The 19591-nt window shown below is 35.4% G+C and overlaps 3 protein-coding genes and 1 long non-coding RNA gene across 10 annotated transcripts; 2 read left to right on the top strand and 2 right to left on the bottom strand.

The window, feature by feature from the left end:
• The first annotated feature begins 1760 nt into the window (after nt 1-1760).
• On the top strand, nt 1761-8273 carry LOC130987612 (autophagy-related protein 11-like). Of its 7 annotated transcripts, none has more exons than XM_057911204.1 (7): nt 1762-2390; nt 2466-2543; nt 2873-3884; nt 5209-6826; nt 6958-7175; nt 7322-7535; nt 7621-8273. In XM_057911204.1, the coding sequence occupies exons 3-7, from the start codon at nt 2941-2943 to the stop codon at nt 8011-8013; spliced, it is 3387 nt and encodes a 1128-aa protein (XP_057767187.1). In that variant the 5' UTR covers nt 1762-2390; nt 2466-2543; nt 2873-2940; the 3' UTR covers nt 8014-8273. The 7 variants fall into 7 exon arrangements, with proteins under 7 accessions (XP_057767185.1, XP_057767187.1, XP_057767186.1 ...); XM_057911205.1 differs by having other exon boundaries at nt 2239-2379; XM_057911208.1 differs by having other exon boundaries at nt 2251-2379; nt 2503-2543; nt 2878-3884.
• A 99-nt stretch (nt 8274-8372) lies between these two features.
• LOC130987614 (50S ribosomal protein L35, chloroplastic) lies at nt 8373-10583 on the bottom strand. Its single transcript, XM_057911209.1, has 3 exons — nt 10154-10583; nt 9961-10077; nt 8373-8603 (listed from the first exon to the last, which is right to left on the bottom strand). The coding sequence occupies exons 1-3, from the start codon at nt 10415-10417 to the stop codon at nt 8529-8531; spliced, it is 456 nt and encodes a 151-aa protein (XP_057767192.1). The 5' UTR covers nt 10418-10583; the 3' UTR covers nt 8373-8528.
• Nucleotides 10584-11340: 757 nt separating this feature from the next.
• On the bottom strand, nt 11341-15069 carry LOC130987609 (heptahelical transmembrane protein 2-like). Its single transcript, XM_057911200.1, has 4 exons — nt 14565-15069; nt 14348-14440; nt 14137-14212; nt 11341-12193 (listed from the first exon to the last, which is right to left on the bottom strand). The coding sequence occupies exons 1-4, from the start codon at nt 14777-14779 to the stop codon at nt 11525-11527; spliced, it is 1053 nt and encodes a 350-aa protein (XP_057767183.1). The 5' UTR covers nt 14780-15069; the 3' UTR covers nt 11341-11524.
• An 83-nt stretch (nt 15070-15152) lies between these two features.
• On the top strand, nt 15153-17248 carry LOC130987611 (uncharacterized). Its single transcript, XR_009089809.1, has 2 exons — nt 15153-15292; nt 16823-17248. It is a non-coding gene; the product is annotated as an uncharacterized LOC130987611 (long non-coding RNA).
• The last annotated feature ends 2343 nt before the right edge of the window (nt 17249-19591 follow it).

Below are 19591 nucleotides of genomic sequence, written 5' to 3'. Positions count from 1 at the left end.
AAATCATAAAAAGTCTATCTAGTAAGCCCATCGGGCCAATCGGACTTCGGGTCATAGAAGCCCGAAGTTTATATAATATGCACTTTTGTTTTTGAAAAGTAAACATTTGACGTTGCTTAATTCGACATATCGATGAAGACATGAAGTGTGTGAACTTTACATCTATTTTATTTTAAAATGTTATGATTACAAAAATTCAAAGAGTTTGGTGTGAGTGCATTATTTTGAAATTCATATATATTTTTTTCATCTATAAATTTGATGAAAGCCTATGTTAAATTATATTGGGCAATAAATAATGTGGCTAGCTAGGCATTGCTATTTTTAAAAATAAATAAATAAAATTACAAGAAGTATTTGAATATAATCAATTATGCAATCCGCATGCAGGCGGGATCTCACCACCACTCAAACGGTGAGAAAATATAACCGCACGCAAGCGAGAAAACGCTCTGCGTGTGGGACCTCACGTCTGCGTATAAGACCTTAATACCAAACACTACAACACCGCACGCAGACGAAAATACAATACTATCTAAAGTGATAAAACATCACCGTTCACAGACGAAATTGAACTCAAGAGCAGTGCCTCGTTGGAAGACATTGCTATTTTGAATGAATTAGGATGTAGCTAGCAAAATCTGAAGCTGTGAATGGTCCACGAGTTCACGTTCTCTTTTAGCACAAGCAAAGTCTATATAGCCTACTTATTCTTTTGGTCACGTTCCTTTTGTATCTTGTTAGGTTTAATAATTGGCTCTCAAATTCCAACACATGATTAATAGTTTCTCTTGTCTTTTTTTGGGATAATATCTTCTGCAAATTTAAATATAATACGAACATTCAAAAAATAAAATTTGAAAATCTTAAGTACTTCAATAAATGGTCATCTAGATTGAGAATCGCTTCAATATATTTGTCTTCTAAATTTATGTATACATCTCACAATATGTATATGTATCAAGAGTGGTTATTCTCTATCATAATAATATTATAATTATTAATTACTTTTAATACATATTTACGAAGTCTAAACGGTATATGTGTATACTTATGACATAATAAGATAAAATGTACCGACCACCACCAATACCCATAAATTCGGTCAAGACTCCTATTGAAAATCTGAATAAAGACATACACACATGGATTTAAGAGTCGCATGGAAATACACAAATAATACTAATAAAAAGTTAGAATAAGTGTATAGTGTATTGAATTAAAAAAGTGGGTATTTTCATAATATAAATTGAAAAAGTTGGGTACTTTTATGTATTACCACTTTATTTATCGTTATATTATCTAAAATATTTGTTAGCAAATAGTATAAATTTTATCATATGACTATGAAGTATTCCGTGAAAGTGTTTCATTTATATTTGTATTAGAATTTTATTATATTATATCAAATTATTATCGTATAAATATATTATAATGGAATTATAACATACTTCTTGTTGGACTCCTCGTACGTTGTTATCTTTCCCCATAATAATTATCATGATTTATCTCCACTTCATGAGGAAATATTTGATTTTTTTTAACTCTTTAAGCTTAACAATATAAAAATATTATTTTAGTGACACTATAAATTCTTATATTTGCATCTTACACTTCAATTATGGTCCAATAAATTAAGATTGTTTATTATTATTATTATTATTATTATTATTATTATTATTATTATTATTATTATTATTATTTCTTTAAAATATGTTCATTGAGAAATAAATGGAGGGAGGCAAACTCGGATTTACCAGTCCTAATAATAATAACAATTAACAATGATGATGATGATAACTTGATAAGCTTAAGCTTTGATTAACACGAGATATATATGAAAAATTGTATCTTTAAAAAAAAGATATGGAAAATCTCTGTGATTTACATATTTTTTATTATACAATCCAACGAGTCAGCTAAAATCCCTTGTTTCCTGTTCCAAATTCTCTTAAATTTTCTTGGAGACCAAGAAGATTTCCCATCAACAGCATCTGCTCAGGCTCAGTTCCCAACTTTTTTCTCTTGCTCACGCTTCTTTCTCAAGCTTCCATCTTTCTGATTTCTCCACACACACAAAAAAAAAGTAAGTGCTAAAAGAGAAGGAAAATATGTGAAAAGATAAAGAAAATTGCAGTGTTGCAATCAATCATTCATCGCAGAGACGATTCTCCGCGCCCATTGCGAGGAGAAAGTGGAGATATATAGGAATATAGGTATGCGTGTGTCTTGACGCAGACGCAAGAGAAAGGAATTAAAAACTGCATGGGTGTTTCGTGTTGAAGTTCATTTTTCTTGCATTTACGGATGAAATTCGCGTCTGCTTTGGCACCAGCATCTCGCTCTTGTCGTTTAGTTGCGCAAGTTCGTGTTTTTAAGGTAGTTGAATGGTCTGCAGCGAAGCCCTATTTTCGTGATTTTCCGCTTTTGCCTTTTTTTTTTCTTATTATTTTTCTGCGGTCTAGTTTTGGTGGTTTGCTTGATTGCGGTGGTGCATTGCAGTTGTGGATAAAGTTTGGGCTTTTTGGCTGATGGCATGTTAGGTGGGTTGCCTTGAATTCTGCTCTCCTTTCTGTTTTCGGTTAGTCGGTGCCGATTGGAGTTTTGTTTTCAGTCAAAGTTAAATATCTGGGGTAGTTTGTATCTGATTCTGATGTGTGTTGAATTCGGAGAAATTGGAGTTTGAGTTTAGGTGTTGTTGGTTTTGCCATATCTTGCTTCCATTTAAGGTTAAAAATATTGGGCAATTTGTTTATGATGTGTTGAAATCGGAGAAATTGGGGTTCTTGTTGATAAAATACTTGTTAGAATTTAGGTGTTGAGTGTGATAAATGAGTGGATTGTGGATTGACATATTGAGGTTTAACTGCAGAGTAGTTTGATCCTGAGGGTTGCTGTGGTGGATTGGTTGGAGCTTTTGGAATTGGAGGGGTTGAAGGAATGAGTTCTAGTGTCTCAGAAGCTGTTGTTCAGACGGGGAAGCTCGTGGTTCACGTTGCTGAGAGTGGGCAGTCGTATAAGATTGAGTGTGATGAATGCACTCTAGTTGAGGCAGTGCAGAGTTTCCTAGAATCGGCGTGTGGTATAGCGTTCAGTGATCAGCTTCTTCTGTGCTTGGACTCGAAGCTCGAACCCCATAGAACCCTCTCAGTTTACAAGCTTCCATCTGATGAAAGGGAAGTTTTTCTGTTTAATAAGGCGAGGATGCGGAGTAATTCACCCTATCCTGAACCCGTGCAGGTTGAGATCATCGATATTCCTGATCCCCCGTTGCCATCTCCGTCTCAAAGCCCTCTTGCTGTGGATGATGCTTCTGACCCTGCTCTGAAGGCCTTGCCTTCGTACGAGAGACAGTTCAGATATCATTTTCACTGCGGACATGCTATTTACAGTCGTACCTCAGCAAGATTCGAGACGTGTGAGAGGCTTTTGGAAGAGCTGAAGGTGCAAGAGAAGGCATTGGAGATTGCTAGGGGTAATTTAGATCATTTCTATAAGATGATTCATCAGAACTATGTGGATTTTATGAAATGCTATTCGCAGCAGCACCGTAGTCATGCCAACCTTCTGGCCACGTTTGCGAGGGATAAAGAGAAACTGAGGTCTATTAGACTTCTGCCGGCCTTACAGACTGCTAATCGCAAGTGCTTGCTGGATTTTGTGAAGGAAGAAAACTTGCAGAAGACGTGGGAGGATTGCAGCAGTTTGCACAAGCAGTTTCAGAATAAGGTTTCAGAGTTTAAACTGGAATTCGGAGAGCTTAAGAACAATGCAGAACATCTATTCTCCGACAAAGCTTCGTTTCTTATCAAAGACTTGGAGTCATCTATAAGAGATCGCCAACAGATTGTCAATGAGCAGAAGAGCATAATGCAGGCGTTAAGGTCCGCCTCTTTCCTCCCTGTTGCATGCATCTTGTTTTGATTGTATGCTTAATGTTAATGATGATTTTCACATCTTTTTATTCCTTTTATTCGTTCTAATACGCTGCATTAGGCAACACGGTCCTGATTAGGTTTTCTTGACAGCATTACCGGAAGATCACCCTAAACCCTCATGCATGAAAAACGAAAATCACCTTGATAGCCAGACCAAACTTGTTGTTTGGACCTTTTTGTCACTGTAATTTGATATATGTTGTCCTTTAGGATGACGACATTTCTGGTTATTTCTCTAGTTTCTCTCTAGCGTAGTCAAAAGTAGAAAGCAGCTGTGGCCGCAGAGAATCTTTGTTTTCAAGCGTCATCTTCTCTCATTCAACCCTTTTGTTTTCTAGTTCAGTCGAAAACATTGAATGCTTGAAATGCCGAAAAGCATGACAAAAATGAAGAAGAAACGGAAATTAGTGTTCAACGTCTGAAATATGTTTTTAGCTAGTTAACAAGGAAAATTCAAGAGACGGTGCTTGGATTTTGGCATAAGCTCATTTTTATTATTCAACAAACTATATGACCTTTTCCCGGGATACACTTGAACTTCAATTTAGGTTTTCTATATAATGGATGGGATACACTTGAACTTCAAATTAGGTTTTCTATATAATGGATGTAATGAATATTTTTTTTTTTTATGATGCAACTGTAGAAGTTTATTTATCTAACATCAGGCTTTTAAACATTATGGTGTTTTAGTCGTCAGAGCTACTTGCATGGGTTATTGGCAATGTATGTGATGTTTATAAGTCCCCATTAATTTTCTATTCCAAGACGTATCGTAAATGAAATTTTTATCCTTTTGGTATTTATAAGTATATTTGATTGGCTCGACATGTATATCTGCTATCTATGTCAACATGTAATTCACTTAGTGGATATGAACTATATAGTACGCAACAACATAAAAATACATTGCGTTGCTAGTTTTGGGGTTTGGACTTACGAATACAGCATTTGGTGTTACCTTATGAGATAAATTGTGAAACCAGTACATGCTAAAACTAATGAGGTATTATCAATATTGTTGTTATTATTGTTTTTGTTATTATAATTGACAAGTTTTGACGAAATAGGGAATGTGCAATTAAAGCCCTAACCTTTTGAAACCGTCGAGATGCTTTAAGAAATATTTGGTTTTAGAATTGTCAAATCTGAAAAATATAGAAACTTAGATAGTCCACCTGATGGTACGTGCGATTTCTCAATATGTTGTTATGGCAGTTTCTTGAAGAGGGGAATTATCTAATGAACATTAAAATCTCTCTTAATGCAGTAAAGATGTAAATACTGTGAAGAAGCTCGTCGACGACTGTCTTTCTGGCCAGATGTCGTCTTCACTGCGTCCTCATGATGCAGTCTCGGCATTGGGGCCTATGTATGATAGCCATGACAAGAATTTTCTTCCAAGGATGAAGGCATGCGAGGGCGAAATTTCCAGTTTGCTCGATTTCTGCACAGATAAAAAGAATGAGATGAATATCTTTGTGCACAGTTTTATGCAAAAAATTGCATATATCCAGCACAAGATTAAGGACGTACGCTACAAGTTTTCTGTGTTCCACGAGGCTTTGAAGCGCCAAGACGACCAGTTTGAGCAATTAAAAGTGGTTCGTGGAATTACTCCTGCATACAGAGCGTGTCTTGCTGAAGTTGTGCGGAGAAAAGCAGCGATGAAGATCTACATGGGCAAGGCAGGGCAATTGGCTGAAAAACTTGCAACGGAGAGGAATACTGAGGTTAGGAGACGTGAGGAGTTCCTTAGAGTACATACTTCTTTTATCCCTCGAGATATTTTAGCATCTATGGGATTGTACGACACCCCGAATCCTTGTGACGTAAATGTGGCTCCTTTTGACTCTAATTTGCTTGACATAGACCTTGTAGATTTAGAGTTTTATGCTCCTGAATCAATGCTAGGGCTCCTTTCGAAGACTGAGAAGCATGGGACTCTCAAGAGCTCATTGTCCATGTCTGATGATGGTTATCGGGCGGCTGCAGCAGAAGGCGTAACTGGCTACCTTGAAAAATATGATTACGGGGAAGTGCTTGAGGAGTCGGAGTTGGTTGAAATCGCAGGTACTAGCAAGATGGAAGTCGAGAATGCAAAGCTGAAAGCTGAACTTGCTTCGAAAATTGCCCTAATATGTTCCATGAGTGCCGAGCTTGATTATGAATCGCTCGATGAATGTAAACAAGATAGTTTACTGAAAAATGCGGCACAGAAGACTTCCGAAGCATTAAGTCTGAAAGATGAATACGAAAAACACCTCCAGTCGATGCTGAAGGTCAAGCAGAAGCAGTGTGAATCCTACAAGAAACGGATTCAAGAATTGGAGCAGAGGCTATCTGATCAGTGTATGCGAGGTGCGGATGGGCCTAATTTGATGGTTTCAACTACAAAGACCGATGATAACAAGTCAGAGGTGTCGGGGGTTGAATCAGTTCATATGCACCGAGGAATGGAGGAGGTGTTGTGTGCATCTAGCACTTCAAAATCCGGGATTTTAACGGAACACGATAAGTCACAAGAAGGATTGGATGATAATATGACTGATTCCTCTAGTATGTTGAATTCTCATCTGGATTCATCGATGCTAGATCTACACCGTGATAAAGGGCATCTTTGTTATAAAGATAAGATGGCAACACCACAGTCAGATGCTGGCACGAGCATCAGTTCGAGTAATATGGCCGTCAGCATGTCTCAGCTGATTACGTCAGATTTGGATGGTAAAGGAAATGGTGGACTTTTGGGGGAACTGCAAAATGCACTATCAGAGAAATCAAGCCAGTTAGACGACGCAGAAGCCAAGATTCGATCATTAACTGATGAAATTTCCAGACTCGGGAGGGATTTGGATGCCAGTCAGAAGCTACTCGATGAATCTCAGGTATATCATCCTTCGTTTTCTGGGCTACCATCAGGCTGTGTGATTAGTTATATTCTTCACCTTTGCATAATGTGTGTACTTCACTTTTGCTTTAGGCAGTCACGAAAAACTCCGTGCTTCTTGTATTGCAGATGAACTGTGCTCATTTGGAGAATTGCTTGCACGAGGCCAGAGAGGAAGCCCAAACACATCTTTCTGCAGTTGATCGCAGGGCCTCAGAGTATAACGCGTTGCGTGCAACTGCGGTCAAAATGTGTGGTCTCTTTGAAAGACTGAGAAGCTGCGTTTCATCGGTTGAGGTGGCTGCGTTTGCCGACACTTTACATGCTCTATCACAGTCTTTATCTAGGTTAGTATTCTTTTTTGAGGTGGACTTCTGTCACATTTCTTCAGTATAATTGTCATTTTTCTTGAGTTCCTCTCCTTCCCTTTCCTTCCATGGAGCTCTTGACTTTCGATTCTAACGAGCGATGATCACTATTTGTACATTCTCAGATCTTCAAGTGAGGCCGGTGAGGATAGTGCTTCTGAGTTCCGTGAATGCATTCAGATGCTAGCCGATAAGGTCGGTCTGTTGTCGAGACAACGTGCAGAATTCCTCGAAAGATCTACGGAAGCTGAAGCTGCAAATAAGCAGCTTAACAAAGAGCTACATGAGAAGAAAGAGTTGGTAAACACTCTCTATTTGAAGCATCATATGGAAAAGCAGGTAGCTATTCTATGTTCCATTTCTCCTCATCATTTCACACTACAGCATCATTTTATTTAGACACATATCAACATTCTTGTCACAGGCAAACAAAGAAAAGATTTGTTTAGGTCGTTTAGAAGTCCACGAGCTCGCTGCCTTCGTCCTCAACTCCTCCGGCCACTATGAGGCCATCAACCGTAGCTGCCCTAACTATTACCTTTCAGCTGAATCTGTCGCGTTATTTACTGAAAATGTCTCCCGAAATCAGAGCTACATCTTAGGGCAGGTGGTGCATATCGAACAACGGGTGGTGAAGCCTCCTCCGCCAACCCTAACCCTAGATGAAGCCGTTGATAACTCCGAGAGTGGGGGCAACCAGTCGACTCTAGATCAAGGTTCGCTTCCCAACCCCTACGGCCTTCCCGTTGGGTGTGAATACTTCGTAGTGACTGTAGCTATGCTACCGGATACCGTGATACGATCGCCTCTTTCCTGATCTTGTTGCAGATAGATGTGATGGAAGAGACCAAGTGTAAATATGTCATAACTTTGCTACTGAACTTTTTAGTGAGAGTATGACTTGGTCCCTCCTGTAAAGATGACAATCAATTCAATCCAATCTCTTTGTAAATACACTTTGCAACTCTTGTAAATATGTTATAATTTTTTTTCTTTACAACATCTTTTTATGGTTGGAGTTGCTCATGAAGAGTGGTAACTCATCTTTTGATAGCTTAATCTTGATTCATTTGATTATATATTCGTGTTACATCTCATGTTTTTCTTGCTTTTGTAACTATTTTTGTGCTTATTTCATAACACAGCAATCAAAGATACTACATAACAAACGAATATTCTCAGCTAAAAAGTGATGCTCTTAACAAATTTTACAATTATACAACTGGAAATGGGAAATGATACAGAAATATTTTCAATTGGCAAAAGGTGAAGAGTGCACTGAAACAAGAAAAGCTCTCTCTCTCTCTCTACACAAGACAAAATCCATCAGCTTCAGTTTGCTCGGTTTACTTTCAAATACGGCAAGGCGCCTAACACGTTGTTGTAGTCGCTGCGATCAACTTGTATCTGTAAAAACAATCATTAGAGAAAAGGAGAGCAATGTATGCCAAAATGATATGAAAGAGCGTATAACGAAGGACTTGTTACGCCTCATGGCCACTTATCATATTAGAGCATGTGTACCGGTGAATTATGCCAACTAAATGCATCGTATAAGAGAAGAGGTACTGGAGAATTGGGTGTATCAATGCTGGATTATGCTTTCTAGAAACTACATTGCATAGCCCGTTTGATCAAACGTGTGTTTGATCACAAACCTCCATAACCAAAGGGTAACAACTAACAAGCTATCACAAGTAATATGCCAAAGCTAGAATGAAATATGACTGCAATAGTTCGAGACAATAGAGCATGGACTAGTGCTCTATACGCACAGTTTTGATTTCTCGCAGAGAATACCAACACTTTAGTTTTGCATTCCTCTTACAGAGTAGGCGAAAAGTTCTACTCTCAAGTGATAAAGAATACTTATTGACTATTTCTTGTAGCAACACACGAGTTACTGCGCGTGCATATAGTTCATGAAAAAACCCTCTGTATGGCACTCGACCTTTTCACAAATTTCAGAGGAAAATTAGACAAACATTCCTATCCATCTACATTTTCCTGCAATAACTCTGCATGAAGCTCTAAAATCTCCCACAATTATAAGCCCCATTCTTTCAAGTGTTACAGGAAAAAAAAAATATACCATTCAACAAATCATAGCAACCACTTCATCCTACCACTTCTTAATCAATCATATCATACTACAAATGAAAGCAGTTTTCAATCCCCTATTCCATCTTCAATACTACATGTCACAATGCTTATCTTGTGCAGCTACAACATGTTGGTAAAATGGAGACCACTAATTAAAAAAATTAAATAGACAATCACAATCTAGACATGCTTTTATTCATTCCCTACTTACTCCAACTTCGTAATATATCAAACCAACAAAGATAACTCCACTCCACAGACCCCTAGGATCTAGCTTAGTTGCGGACACTATAAGAAACGACAAAGCTATGCAACGAAATCACATCTCAATCGACAAATACTTAACAGACAACTCGATTTACTTGCCACCCCCATTTCTCCTTGCTAGTAGCATGTCAAAGGCAAAACCCCACTTCACTATACAAATCATTAACAAACAGCATAGGCTCAACACGACCTTGCCACTCTCTCTCCCCTCCCACATTTATGTTTCTTGAAAACCAATCAGCTAATTCACGATCCAACTCAATCCAAACCTACAATCATTTCCCCATTTGCTAGAGAAAATTTCAGCTACTACCACCACAATGCTTGCACAAAAACTGAACAACAACTGCACAGAGCAATCTACAACAAGAAAATGAGCTTAAAAGGCACCAACCGATTTAGAGAGCCTCAATCTCCTCTTGGTATTCTTCTTCCTGAGCAAATGCTGCTTCCCTGCTCTCCTCCTCATAATCTTCCCGCTCCCCGTGACGCGAAACCGCTTAGCCGAAGCCTAAATTTCCCAAATTCAAAACGACGTCAAAGATAAAAAAATTCCCAAAGCCCACATCGCCGAACGCAAAATTTACCTTGTGGGTCTTCATTTTGTAGCCTTTCGCACACACCACCGTGAGCGGCTGTGGATTTCTTCGAGATGGGCTGGAGGTATTGAGGGTTTGGGTCAGAACGAGGGGGCGGAGGCCGCAAATGGAGCGCGAGGAAGTGAGATTGAGAGACGAGGCGCGTTTCTTGATTAACGGCGTAGATGGGATTGTTGCCGATCGAATAGCGGAGTGTGGAGCAAGCGTTGTGAGGCGGAAAGAAAAGATGGCAGCCATTGTTCCAGTTGCCATGTGAATGTGTGCTACAGAAAGAATGGGTTTTGTTGTGGAGAGTCTTGTGGGTATGGATAGAAAGAGGGGAGCCTGCTCAGCCCAGAGGATTGGGCAGCCTCTAATCTTTGTTTTTTTTTTTTTGGATGAAATAAAAATGTATATTTTTTATATTTCGAATTTCTATGATTTAATTTATATAGATACATTTATATATAATTTTGGTGCCTTCGTTCATGTTTTCTTCCAAAAGAATGTTCACTGTAAGTCTGTAACCTTAGTTGATAACTGTTATGCAAGAAACAAATAAATTTAAAAACAAGAAAGATGATAGAAATGGAATATAGAATTCTAATTAAGTGAGTTCATGACAAACATGCCTAATGGAATTAAATTAAATCTTAAATTATTTCCACACTATCAATTAATATTATTAGAAATATTTTTTTAAAATTTAAATTATTAATTTTGTATCAATTGTACCCGTCATTCATTTTTTATCCTTTAAATACATACAATAGCGTCATTTTGTACAATGTGGATTAAAATAATACATCGCGGCATTCGGCGAGTCACGTTAAATTTTTGGAGCTAAAAAATTAAATGAATGATCTAATTGATACAAAATTGATCGTTATAAGTTTAAAAAAATATTTTCGATAGTTCAAGATATAATTGATAGTGCATAAATAATTTGAGATTTAAAATTATATTTATTTAAGTCAAAAACTTGTGTACGTGACACTTATTTAGATTTAAACCATTTAATTAATTAGAATTAATCAACTTTTTAATAAAAAATTATTAATCCTAATTAAAATTTAATTAAGACTTTTTTTTTTTGAGAGAAAAATTTAATTAAGATGGACAATGGAATGTAGCCTCTTAAAAAATTACTACGAGAGGGGGTGAGAGGAGGCGAGAAATTTTGTGTGGGAATTCAGTTTCCTTAATATACGTGCTTCATTCTCTTTCACAACTTCAAGAAATACAAGCAGATACAAATATGAAATACCTCTCTATATATATGTGTGTGCTGCTCCATCGATCATCACCGACAGAAACAAAACCAGAGGAACTCATGCAAATCATCGAATAAATAATAATCAATCATCACCAAACCAAACATCAACTGGTGGCGGTCAAACCTCGCCGCCACTCCATGATAATGAGCGTGGCGGCGCTGTGCGCCAATGCGGCGGCGACGACGAGCACGTGGAAGATCTGATGGCTATGGCCCACAATGTCAAATGCACCGGGCCGCCATCTCTCCGGGATCCTAGTGACATAAAACACCGCCCCGACGCCGTATAAGAGCCCCATCACGATCTCGTAGCACAGGGATCCGAGTATCAAGGGGTGGTCGCAGTGGAGGGCGACGGCGTGGGTGGCCGGGATGACGCCGGAGAATCCCATGCAGAGGAAGAGAGCCGCCCTGAAGGACCTGAAGCGGCCGCTGGAGAGAGAAGGGGCGAGCAGGGTGACGACGACGAGAATGCCGACGAGCGTGATGGAGGAGAGGTAGAGGAGGCGCCAGAGGGGCTGGTCGGAGAAGGCGTAGTAGATGGGGGCGAAGAAGGAGCAGACGATCATGAGGGAGATGCCGACGTAGTCGAGGCGCCAGAAGAAGAAGTAGAACCGCCGCGAGTGGCAGGCGAAGAGGTGGGACACGGTGCTGAAGATCAAGCAGGTCATTGCTCCGCCCAGGAATACCAGCCACGGCCAAACCGGGACTGACTCCGAGTATCTGTTCATGCCCAAGATTGGTGATTCTGCGATGTGTCTCAGATATGAATCCTGCTTTTCCACAACGAGGATTAGTTTAGAATTAGAATTCACCACTATGGATTTTTTTTTTTTTGGATAAATTACGTAATTAAATGTGTAGCCATAGGAAAACCAGTCAACGTGAGTTGCAACTCTCTTGACAAAATCTAGTCTCAACACGAAGATGATGGGTACTGTATACATATATAATATAGTTTTGGTATATTGTCATGCGTTTGCTTTGTACGATTTAATATTTTTATCTTTTATATTAATTTCAATTCCACCCTTTTCAATAAGATATGAATCAAATAAAATTAACTGGAATAATAAAAGTTATTACAAAGTTCTAATCCATTTAAGTGAATAAGGAATTAGTCTTACTATTTTTATCTATCAGAACTAATCATTCAAAATAAAAGTCGCTTAAAGTTGTGAATTGAATATTGTGAATGAGATTCAATGTCCCTGTTATCTTTGGAAATTTCTGCAGACATGAATCTTATATACTTATTACTATGTTAACGTGCGGATAATATATAGTACTATACTATACAATAATGGATACAATAGTCCATATATATTAACGTCTATATATGAAAATAGAATTACGCTAAAGGTTAAACTATGAAATCTTTTTAATATACAAATTACAAATCAATAATTTTTATGTATTCTACGTATGAATTCAATTATTGAAATTTTTGCCTTTTATAATATTCGAACTTAAAATTATGAATTCATCAAATAAAATAATAAATACATCATAAATTTTGTAATATAAAATTAAAAATAATTCATAATTTATATTTTAAAACAAATTTTTATTTTAACTCAACCTTATATCCATATAATTGTAATCTTGCGAAGTCGTGCTGCGCATTAAACTCGATTAATTTAACTGTTTCCAAGAAACACTCCTTCGAATTTTGTTCCCATGTTCACATGATTAACATGTATAGCACTGTATTGGGCGGCACCCCACGTGCTTGATTGTTATAGTGCACCAGATAAATTAAAGAATTTAATTTGAAACTTAATTTAATAAGATTCTCACAGAAACTAGGACAAAAAAAATTCTGTATTCATTAAATCTTAACTAAGATAAGTCTTCTAAAAACCCAATTATAAATGACAGTTTTGTCATACTCAATCATAAAAAAGATTATCTTTAACTAAACAGAATCGACCGTATAAGACACTAATGGCAGCACAATTCTAACCGACCAATTAGGTAGACAATAAAAAATGGAACATTTGACGGGATGAATTAACTTTTTGGATTAAAAATAGTGGAGACAAACAATTTTGGCAATATTAACTCATTTTGAAAATTTGATTACACTGGTAACATTTAATATAACTAAATGACTACTTAATCCGGTATAACTCAAGTTTTTTTTATTAAATCACTAATCACACACATTCTATTTGTTTTAGAGGGCGATGATCACATAATGAATTGCCAGCTTGAGACAGATGCATTCCATTTGAAAATGAACAAGAAAAATCATCATGCCAGCCACTTTATTGAATCTCACAAGTCACACCTCGTTGAATATAGGCAAAATTTCAATAGTGCACGTTTTATTTGATATTAATACTGTGAAAGTAACGGAAACGATCACCTCTATAAATGTGGATAAGTATAACGTGTTCACCACTGATGTGATAGTTTTAATTAGAGTAGGCTAATTTTAATTAGAGTAACATATGTTAATTCTTTTTTCTAATTAAAATTAAAAATTAATAATAGACACGTTATACTTTTTCATGATGATTCGATGAATAAGTGATCGTTTCTACTGAAATTAAATAGCGGAAAGTTTTTAATAAATTAAAACAACATGTGTGTAAGGGCCCACCCTGCAGCCCGTGACTAGCATTGTACAATATGGAGAACTTTATTTTTCCATCAATATAGATTTTGTCTCCAAATTAAGTTTCAGAAAAAGAGAGGAAAAGACACTGACCGAAAAGAAAGCGTTAGAGCCGTTGGATTGATTCACCATCATCGTCGACTTCAATAGCCATCCGTCGCTTCCCTCTCTGCAGATTCAATTATTGGTCAATAATCAAAACGATAAGAAAATGGTGTGAAATGTGTGAAGAAGAAGAAAAGCCTAAAATATCATCAAACAATCAACTGAAATAGCGTGAGCTAAAAAAAGAGGAGAAAATTACCCGAAAAAAGCGGCCAACACGTTTTCGAACGTCGTCTTGTCCGTCAAGCTGATAACCGTCAACCCCAAAAATATCACGAATCCGATCAAATGCCTGGAGAAAATCGAGTCAAAATCATCATCATCATCTACAGCTTGATTTCAAAATCCAAAACCGAAAACACGACACAAGCTAAAATTGAATCAGAATATGACGTATTAAATTGAAATCGACTCACGTCCAAATATTGAGCGTCTCGTTGTGCAAGGTGAAGACGCTGCGAACGACATCTTTCAAAGGCCACTCGCATCTGTAATGATCCGTTATAAATTCGTTGTCCTTCAAATACTCCGGCAGCTCCTCGTACTTCAGCAGCCTCCTCTCCGATTTCACCGCCTCCTTCCTCTCGCCGTCCGCCTCCGTCTCGGCGCTCTTCACCGCTCTTCTCCTCATTCTAAATCACTTCTGAGCTACGTAGCTGGCGAAGAAAAGGAAACCTCTTCTCCCGTCGAAAAAACCTAAAACCTCGCTTAAATAATTGCTCCCTCCGCTCCCCTCCGGCGGCCGCCTATACGTACAGCTATAATATATATATGTGTGTGAGAATCTCTCTGTGTGTGTGTGTGTGAAACGCTTTGCGAAGAATGGAGCAGTCGATGATGGGCGAAGAGATTATATAACACCAGCAAATAACGTGTTTTTTTTTCCCTTAAAATTTTAAATTTATAAAGCAGAAGATAAAAAAATAGATTGGGTAAGTAGGGATCACATGCGGCGGGGAGCATATGAAGTGGGAATGGGGGCGTGACTGGATAGAGTCAATGAGCGCTGACCTAATAAAGCCGATGTACACGAGGCTGAGACAAGCAATCAGAATTGGACACGTGTCGGTGTGGTGATTGTTGGCATGTAGGTGAACTTTCTGCAGGTCCAGCTTGGATAGGGACCGTTTGGTTGGTGACCCAGGTGCGGAAATTCAACTTTGGTGGATGTTTTTAAAAATTTCAATATAAAAAGAATAAAGGAAATTCCATTCTAGAATAGAATAAATAAATTTTATGCTAATCTCAATTTATTTGACTAATTTTGATGGTTGAGAACTTGAGACCATGTGCTAATGTTATGTGATAATTTTGGTGGATGTTACCCTCTTTTTGTACTTAAATGTTTCGAATTTTATTCTAGTATAGTTAAGTGTTATTCCTCCATTTTGACAATATAACTTTATATAAACATATATAGGTAGCTAAAGATGAGTGAACAAAATAGTACTAAATTTACTTGAGGAGATTGAATGAAAGGGGGAAAAGGTCTTGAATGAAAGGGGGAAAAGGAGTTAATGTCTAAGGTCGAAAGGTCTTGGGTTCGAGTTTTCTGTAACGGGATTTTAAATTTCTTTATTTAATACTGTTAGTTTAAAAAAAAAAATTATCGAAAAAAATGGATAAACTGCGTGAATTAAAAAGAAAATTGAAATCAAAATGAATTAGAAAAGTTATGACTGTTTTGCCAAATTCAAATTGCCATGTGCTCACATGCAACCAAAGTATACTTTTTCTAGATAATTATGTTTGCATGGCCAATCTCTCGCTAAAAAGTGGACATGATGATTGTCACACCTCTCAATAATTGACAATAACCTTAGTTTTTTTAAAAAAAATATTTTTAAATGTGCGGTATAATTTGAACCATAAACATTACTGTTTAGTGCTTATAGGTTGAAATCGTTCAAGATTTTAAAAAAATTGTTTTGACCATTGGCATATTCCCTTTCTTTACTTTGATTTATATGTTACGAAATTATTATTTAAAAAAAAAAACATTGTTTTATGTAACCCAACGTTAAATTTCTCAACAACTATTTCCACTTTTTTTGTGATGAGAATGAAACTTGCGGCGGTTGTATTCTGAATAAATTTTGTCATTGTGCAATAAGTCATAAACCTCATAAGAGAAGTAAACGACACTACATGGACTTAGAAAATATTTATGAGATTCAATTGAGACATTTGATCACAAATTTAATCACTTGCAAGATTAATAAAAAAGTTTATGTTAGATATTAATATATCAAGATTTATGGACGGTGCCCATATTTGAAATTGAACCTAAACATTTACGTGTTAATATATTTATAATTTTATTAATATTTTGTTGTTTAAATTTGGCCCACGCAACCCAAAAGACTAACATGTTTCTCTGTGTGGCCACCTAACGCCCCAAAACCAAAAAATTCAGCCAAGTAAATTATACTATATGTTTTTTACACCCAATTTTTAGAAGTGACAATTAGGCCTGGTGTAGATGACCAAACTAGTTACAATTCACACACCTCTACAGATTACTCTTGTTTATGAACCTTTTTTCCATATAATATTAATACATTGGTATGTGTCATGTAACTGCATGCTTCCATTTAAGTATTTCAAAGTTTGACTAATTCTGCGCGAATCTCAATGTATTGCACCGATTGACGAGAATGTTCACTCGTCGAAGCACTCGAAGGGCTCTAATATGACATACACAACGACATCCTTAGAGCCGAGCATAACGACGGGGCCTATAAATCAGAGAGCGACAAATTGCGACAAAGGGAATGGCAAGAAGACGGAGTCTTCGAAAAATAGGGACAAGGTCAAATACTACGACGCAATGGACCGACGAAAGGCGTCGAGTTTTTCAGCAACACTCAACGGGAAGTTCTCGATTTTCAAAATTCTCAATGTGTACAAATCGAAGATGAATGCTCGAGAATCGGCAGTGCACAATTCACTGCTCGAGGAAGTCATGAAGCATCGAGGATTGATGTAATTCTATTTTAATTAATGTAATATTTTTAATAATTACAATTTTGTTTTAATTATTGTATTTTATTTTAATTAATGTAATGTTGAAATTTTAATGAAATGTTGGATTTTACAATTGAAGAGGGAATGAAATCTATATCTATCTATATATATATAAAAGCTCATCCACCTTCACAAATTTTTTCCCGCCTAAAACTAGAGTGTAATTTCTATACCAATCACTATTTAATCCTATCTTAAATTTGGTAATTAATAATTAATTAAAGCATTTTTTTGAACTTGATTAATAAAACATTAAATATGATATTCCATTCACATATTAATAGTCGGTTATATATATACACATGCATATAATGTAATACATAACATATGTATGTACATATCAATGTACTTATTTTTTGTGATTTATTACATGTAATATATTAATATAGATAGTTTATAATTAATACATAACATATGTAAATTTATGATTTATGTATATATTTTGTTTATGGTAATTAGTTCACACCCACAAATATTATAGTATAGTAATTAATGATTCCTCCAAATATATTCATTGTCCATTATATATAATGTAAGAATAATGAATTACATTATACCATGAAATATGATAATTTCTCACATAATTTCAATTATTCCATTATTTAAGATTCTAAACTTTTTTTTGAAATATTTATACCAATTATATTTGATCTATAGATGCTAAAAGAATAGTTTTCTTTCTCAAGCAATAATAACTTTTCTACTAATCTCTTTATCTTTATGTCAAAGCTAATCTTCTTATTTTTTTGTCAATTTTTCTACTAATATTCTTATTGTACGTAAAAGAAAACTATTCTCATAAATAATAATTTATGTTTTTTCTACTAAAATTAACTTACTAATTTTAGAAATAATTTTTATTTTTTATTTTTTAGTTTGTCTTCATTTCGTCTACTCCAAATCATATTGGTATTTTTTTTGTTATAAATTTTCTATTATTTTAATTAAAATATTAGTTAATTTTGTATCTCTAAAATAATATTATACTATATGATAGTTATATAGATATAAACTATGAACCAAAGATTAACTAAAATAAATTAAAAGTCACTTTAAGATATAAACTATGAACCATTTTTTGTATTTAGATGGTAAAGATCTATAGAGAATTCATCATTCTATTGGATGGTCATGGGTTCCAAACCCCCTCCCTCCAATCACTTCTACTACAAATGAACTATAATTGCACCCTGTGCAATACACATGAAATATTTTCGTATTTTCCTATATATGTATATATAGGATAGGGCTACGGTATAAACACATCTTAACATATAAATTATAAATTAGTTAAAACGCATGAATTCTATGTAGAACACGTATGAATTCCATGTGTAACTGTATGAATTGTGAAAATTAATTATTTTGCTACCTATTGGATTCAAACCCAGGACCATGAAATCATCCAACAAGGCGATGAATCAACCGTAGATCTTGATGATCTAAGGGTTGAAAATGGTTCCTATTTTATATGCTAAAAGGTATTTTTATTCTAGCCCTCTTAATATAGAAGCACAACCACTTCGAAAAATAGTAAATTATATTTTCCTGCCAAAAATCACTTTACTATTTTTAAAAATAATTATATTTTTAAATTTTAAATGGCATATCATATTTATGTATTGATAATTTTGGATCAACAATTAATAATTAATATTACAATGGCATAACTCATGACAACAAATTAATTTTAATATTTTAATTGAATGCTATTTCTGTAGTGGCATGTAATAAACTTAAGAATATTTACTTATATACAATTAATAATAAACATGGACATATTAGAAATATACTTGTATAATTTTCTTTTACGATAATTTTCTTAATCATTGTGTAGAATTCAATCAGCCTATATAACTGGGACGAATGAAGTCTTTTGAAAAAATTCAGAGTTGTATATTATGCATCAAATATTAAAAATTCTAGAAAATATTTTTTACTAATATACATAAATAAAGTTTTAGAAATTTTTCTTTCTTAATAGAAACCTAAAATAAAAACAGATGAATATTTTGATGGACATTTTAACTAGCTAATAATGATAGTTGATAAAAATATGTTGTTAATTGATATTGGTCATTGATTTAACTTGCATACAACTATAAAAAGTCACCTTTATTTAAACAATTATAGTATTCATCTGTTTCTCTCTTATATAAGTTAAAAAAATTATCAATATTATCTTTTAAGATATAAAAATATTAGTATATTATAAAAAGACATTCAATATTTAAAAGTATCGATTACTTATACTTTTAAATAATTTAGTTAAATAACTATTACCGTGCATCGCACGGAAGCAAAACTAGTAGAAATGAATAGTTAGAGCCCCTTGTTGTGGAGTGGTGCTTTACCAACGTAGATGCTTCAACCTCCCACAAAAATAAGTTCCTCTACCTCAACTTATTTTCCATAA

This window comes from Salvia miltiorrhiza, chromosome 6 (assembly GCF_028751815.1).
Source record: "Salvia miltiorrhiza cultivar Shanhuang (shh) chromosome 6, IMPLAD_Smil_shh, whole genome shotgun sequence".
In the NCBI taxonomy this organism is placed as follows: Eukaryota; Viridiplantae; Streptophyta; class Magnoliopsida; order Lamiales; family Lamiaceae; genus Salvia; species Salvia miltiorrhiza.
The sequence above is the reverse complement of the archived record's forward strand: the minus strand, read 5'-3'. Positions and strand labels throughout refer to the sequence as shown.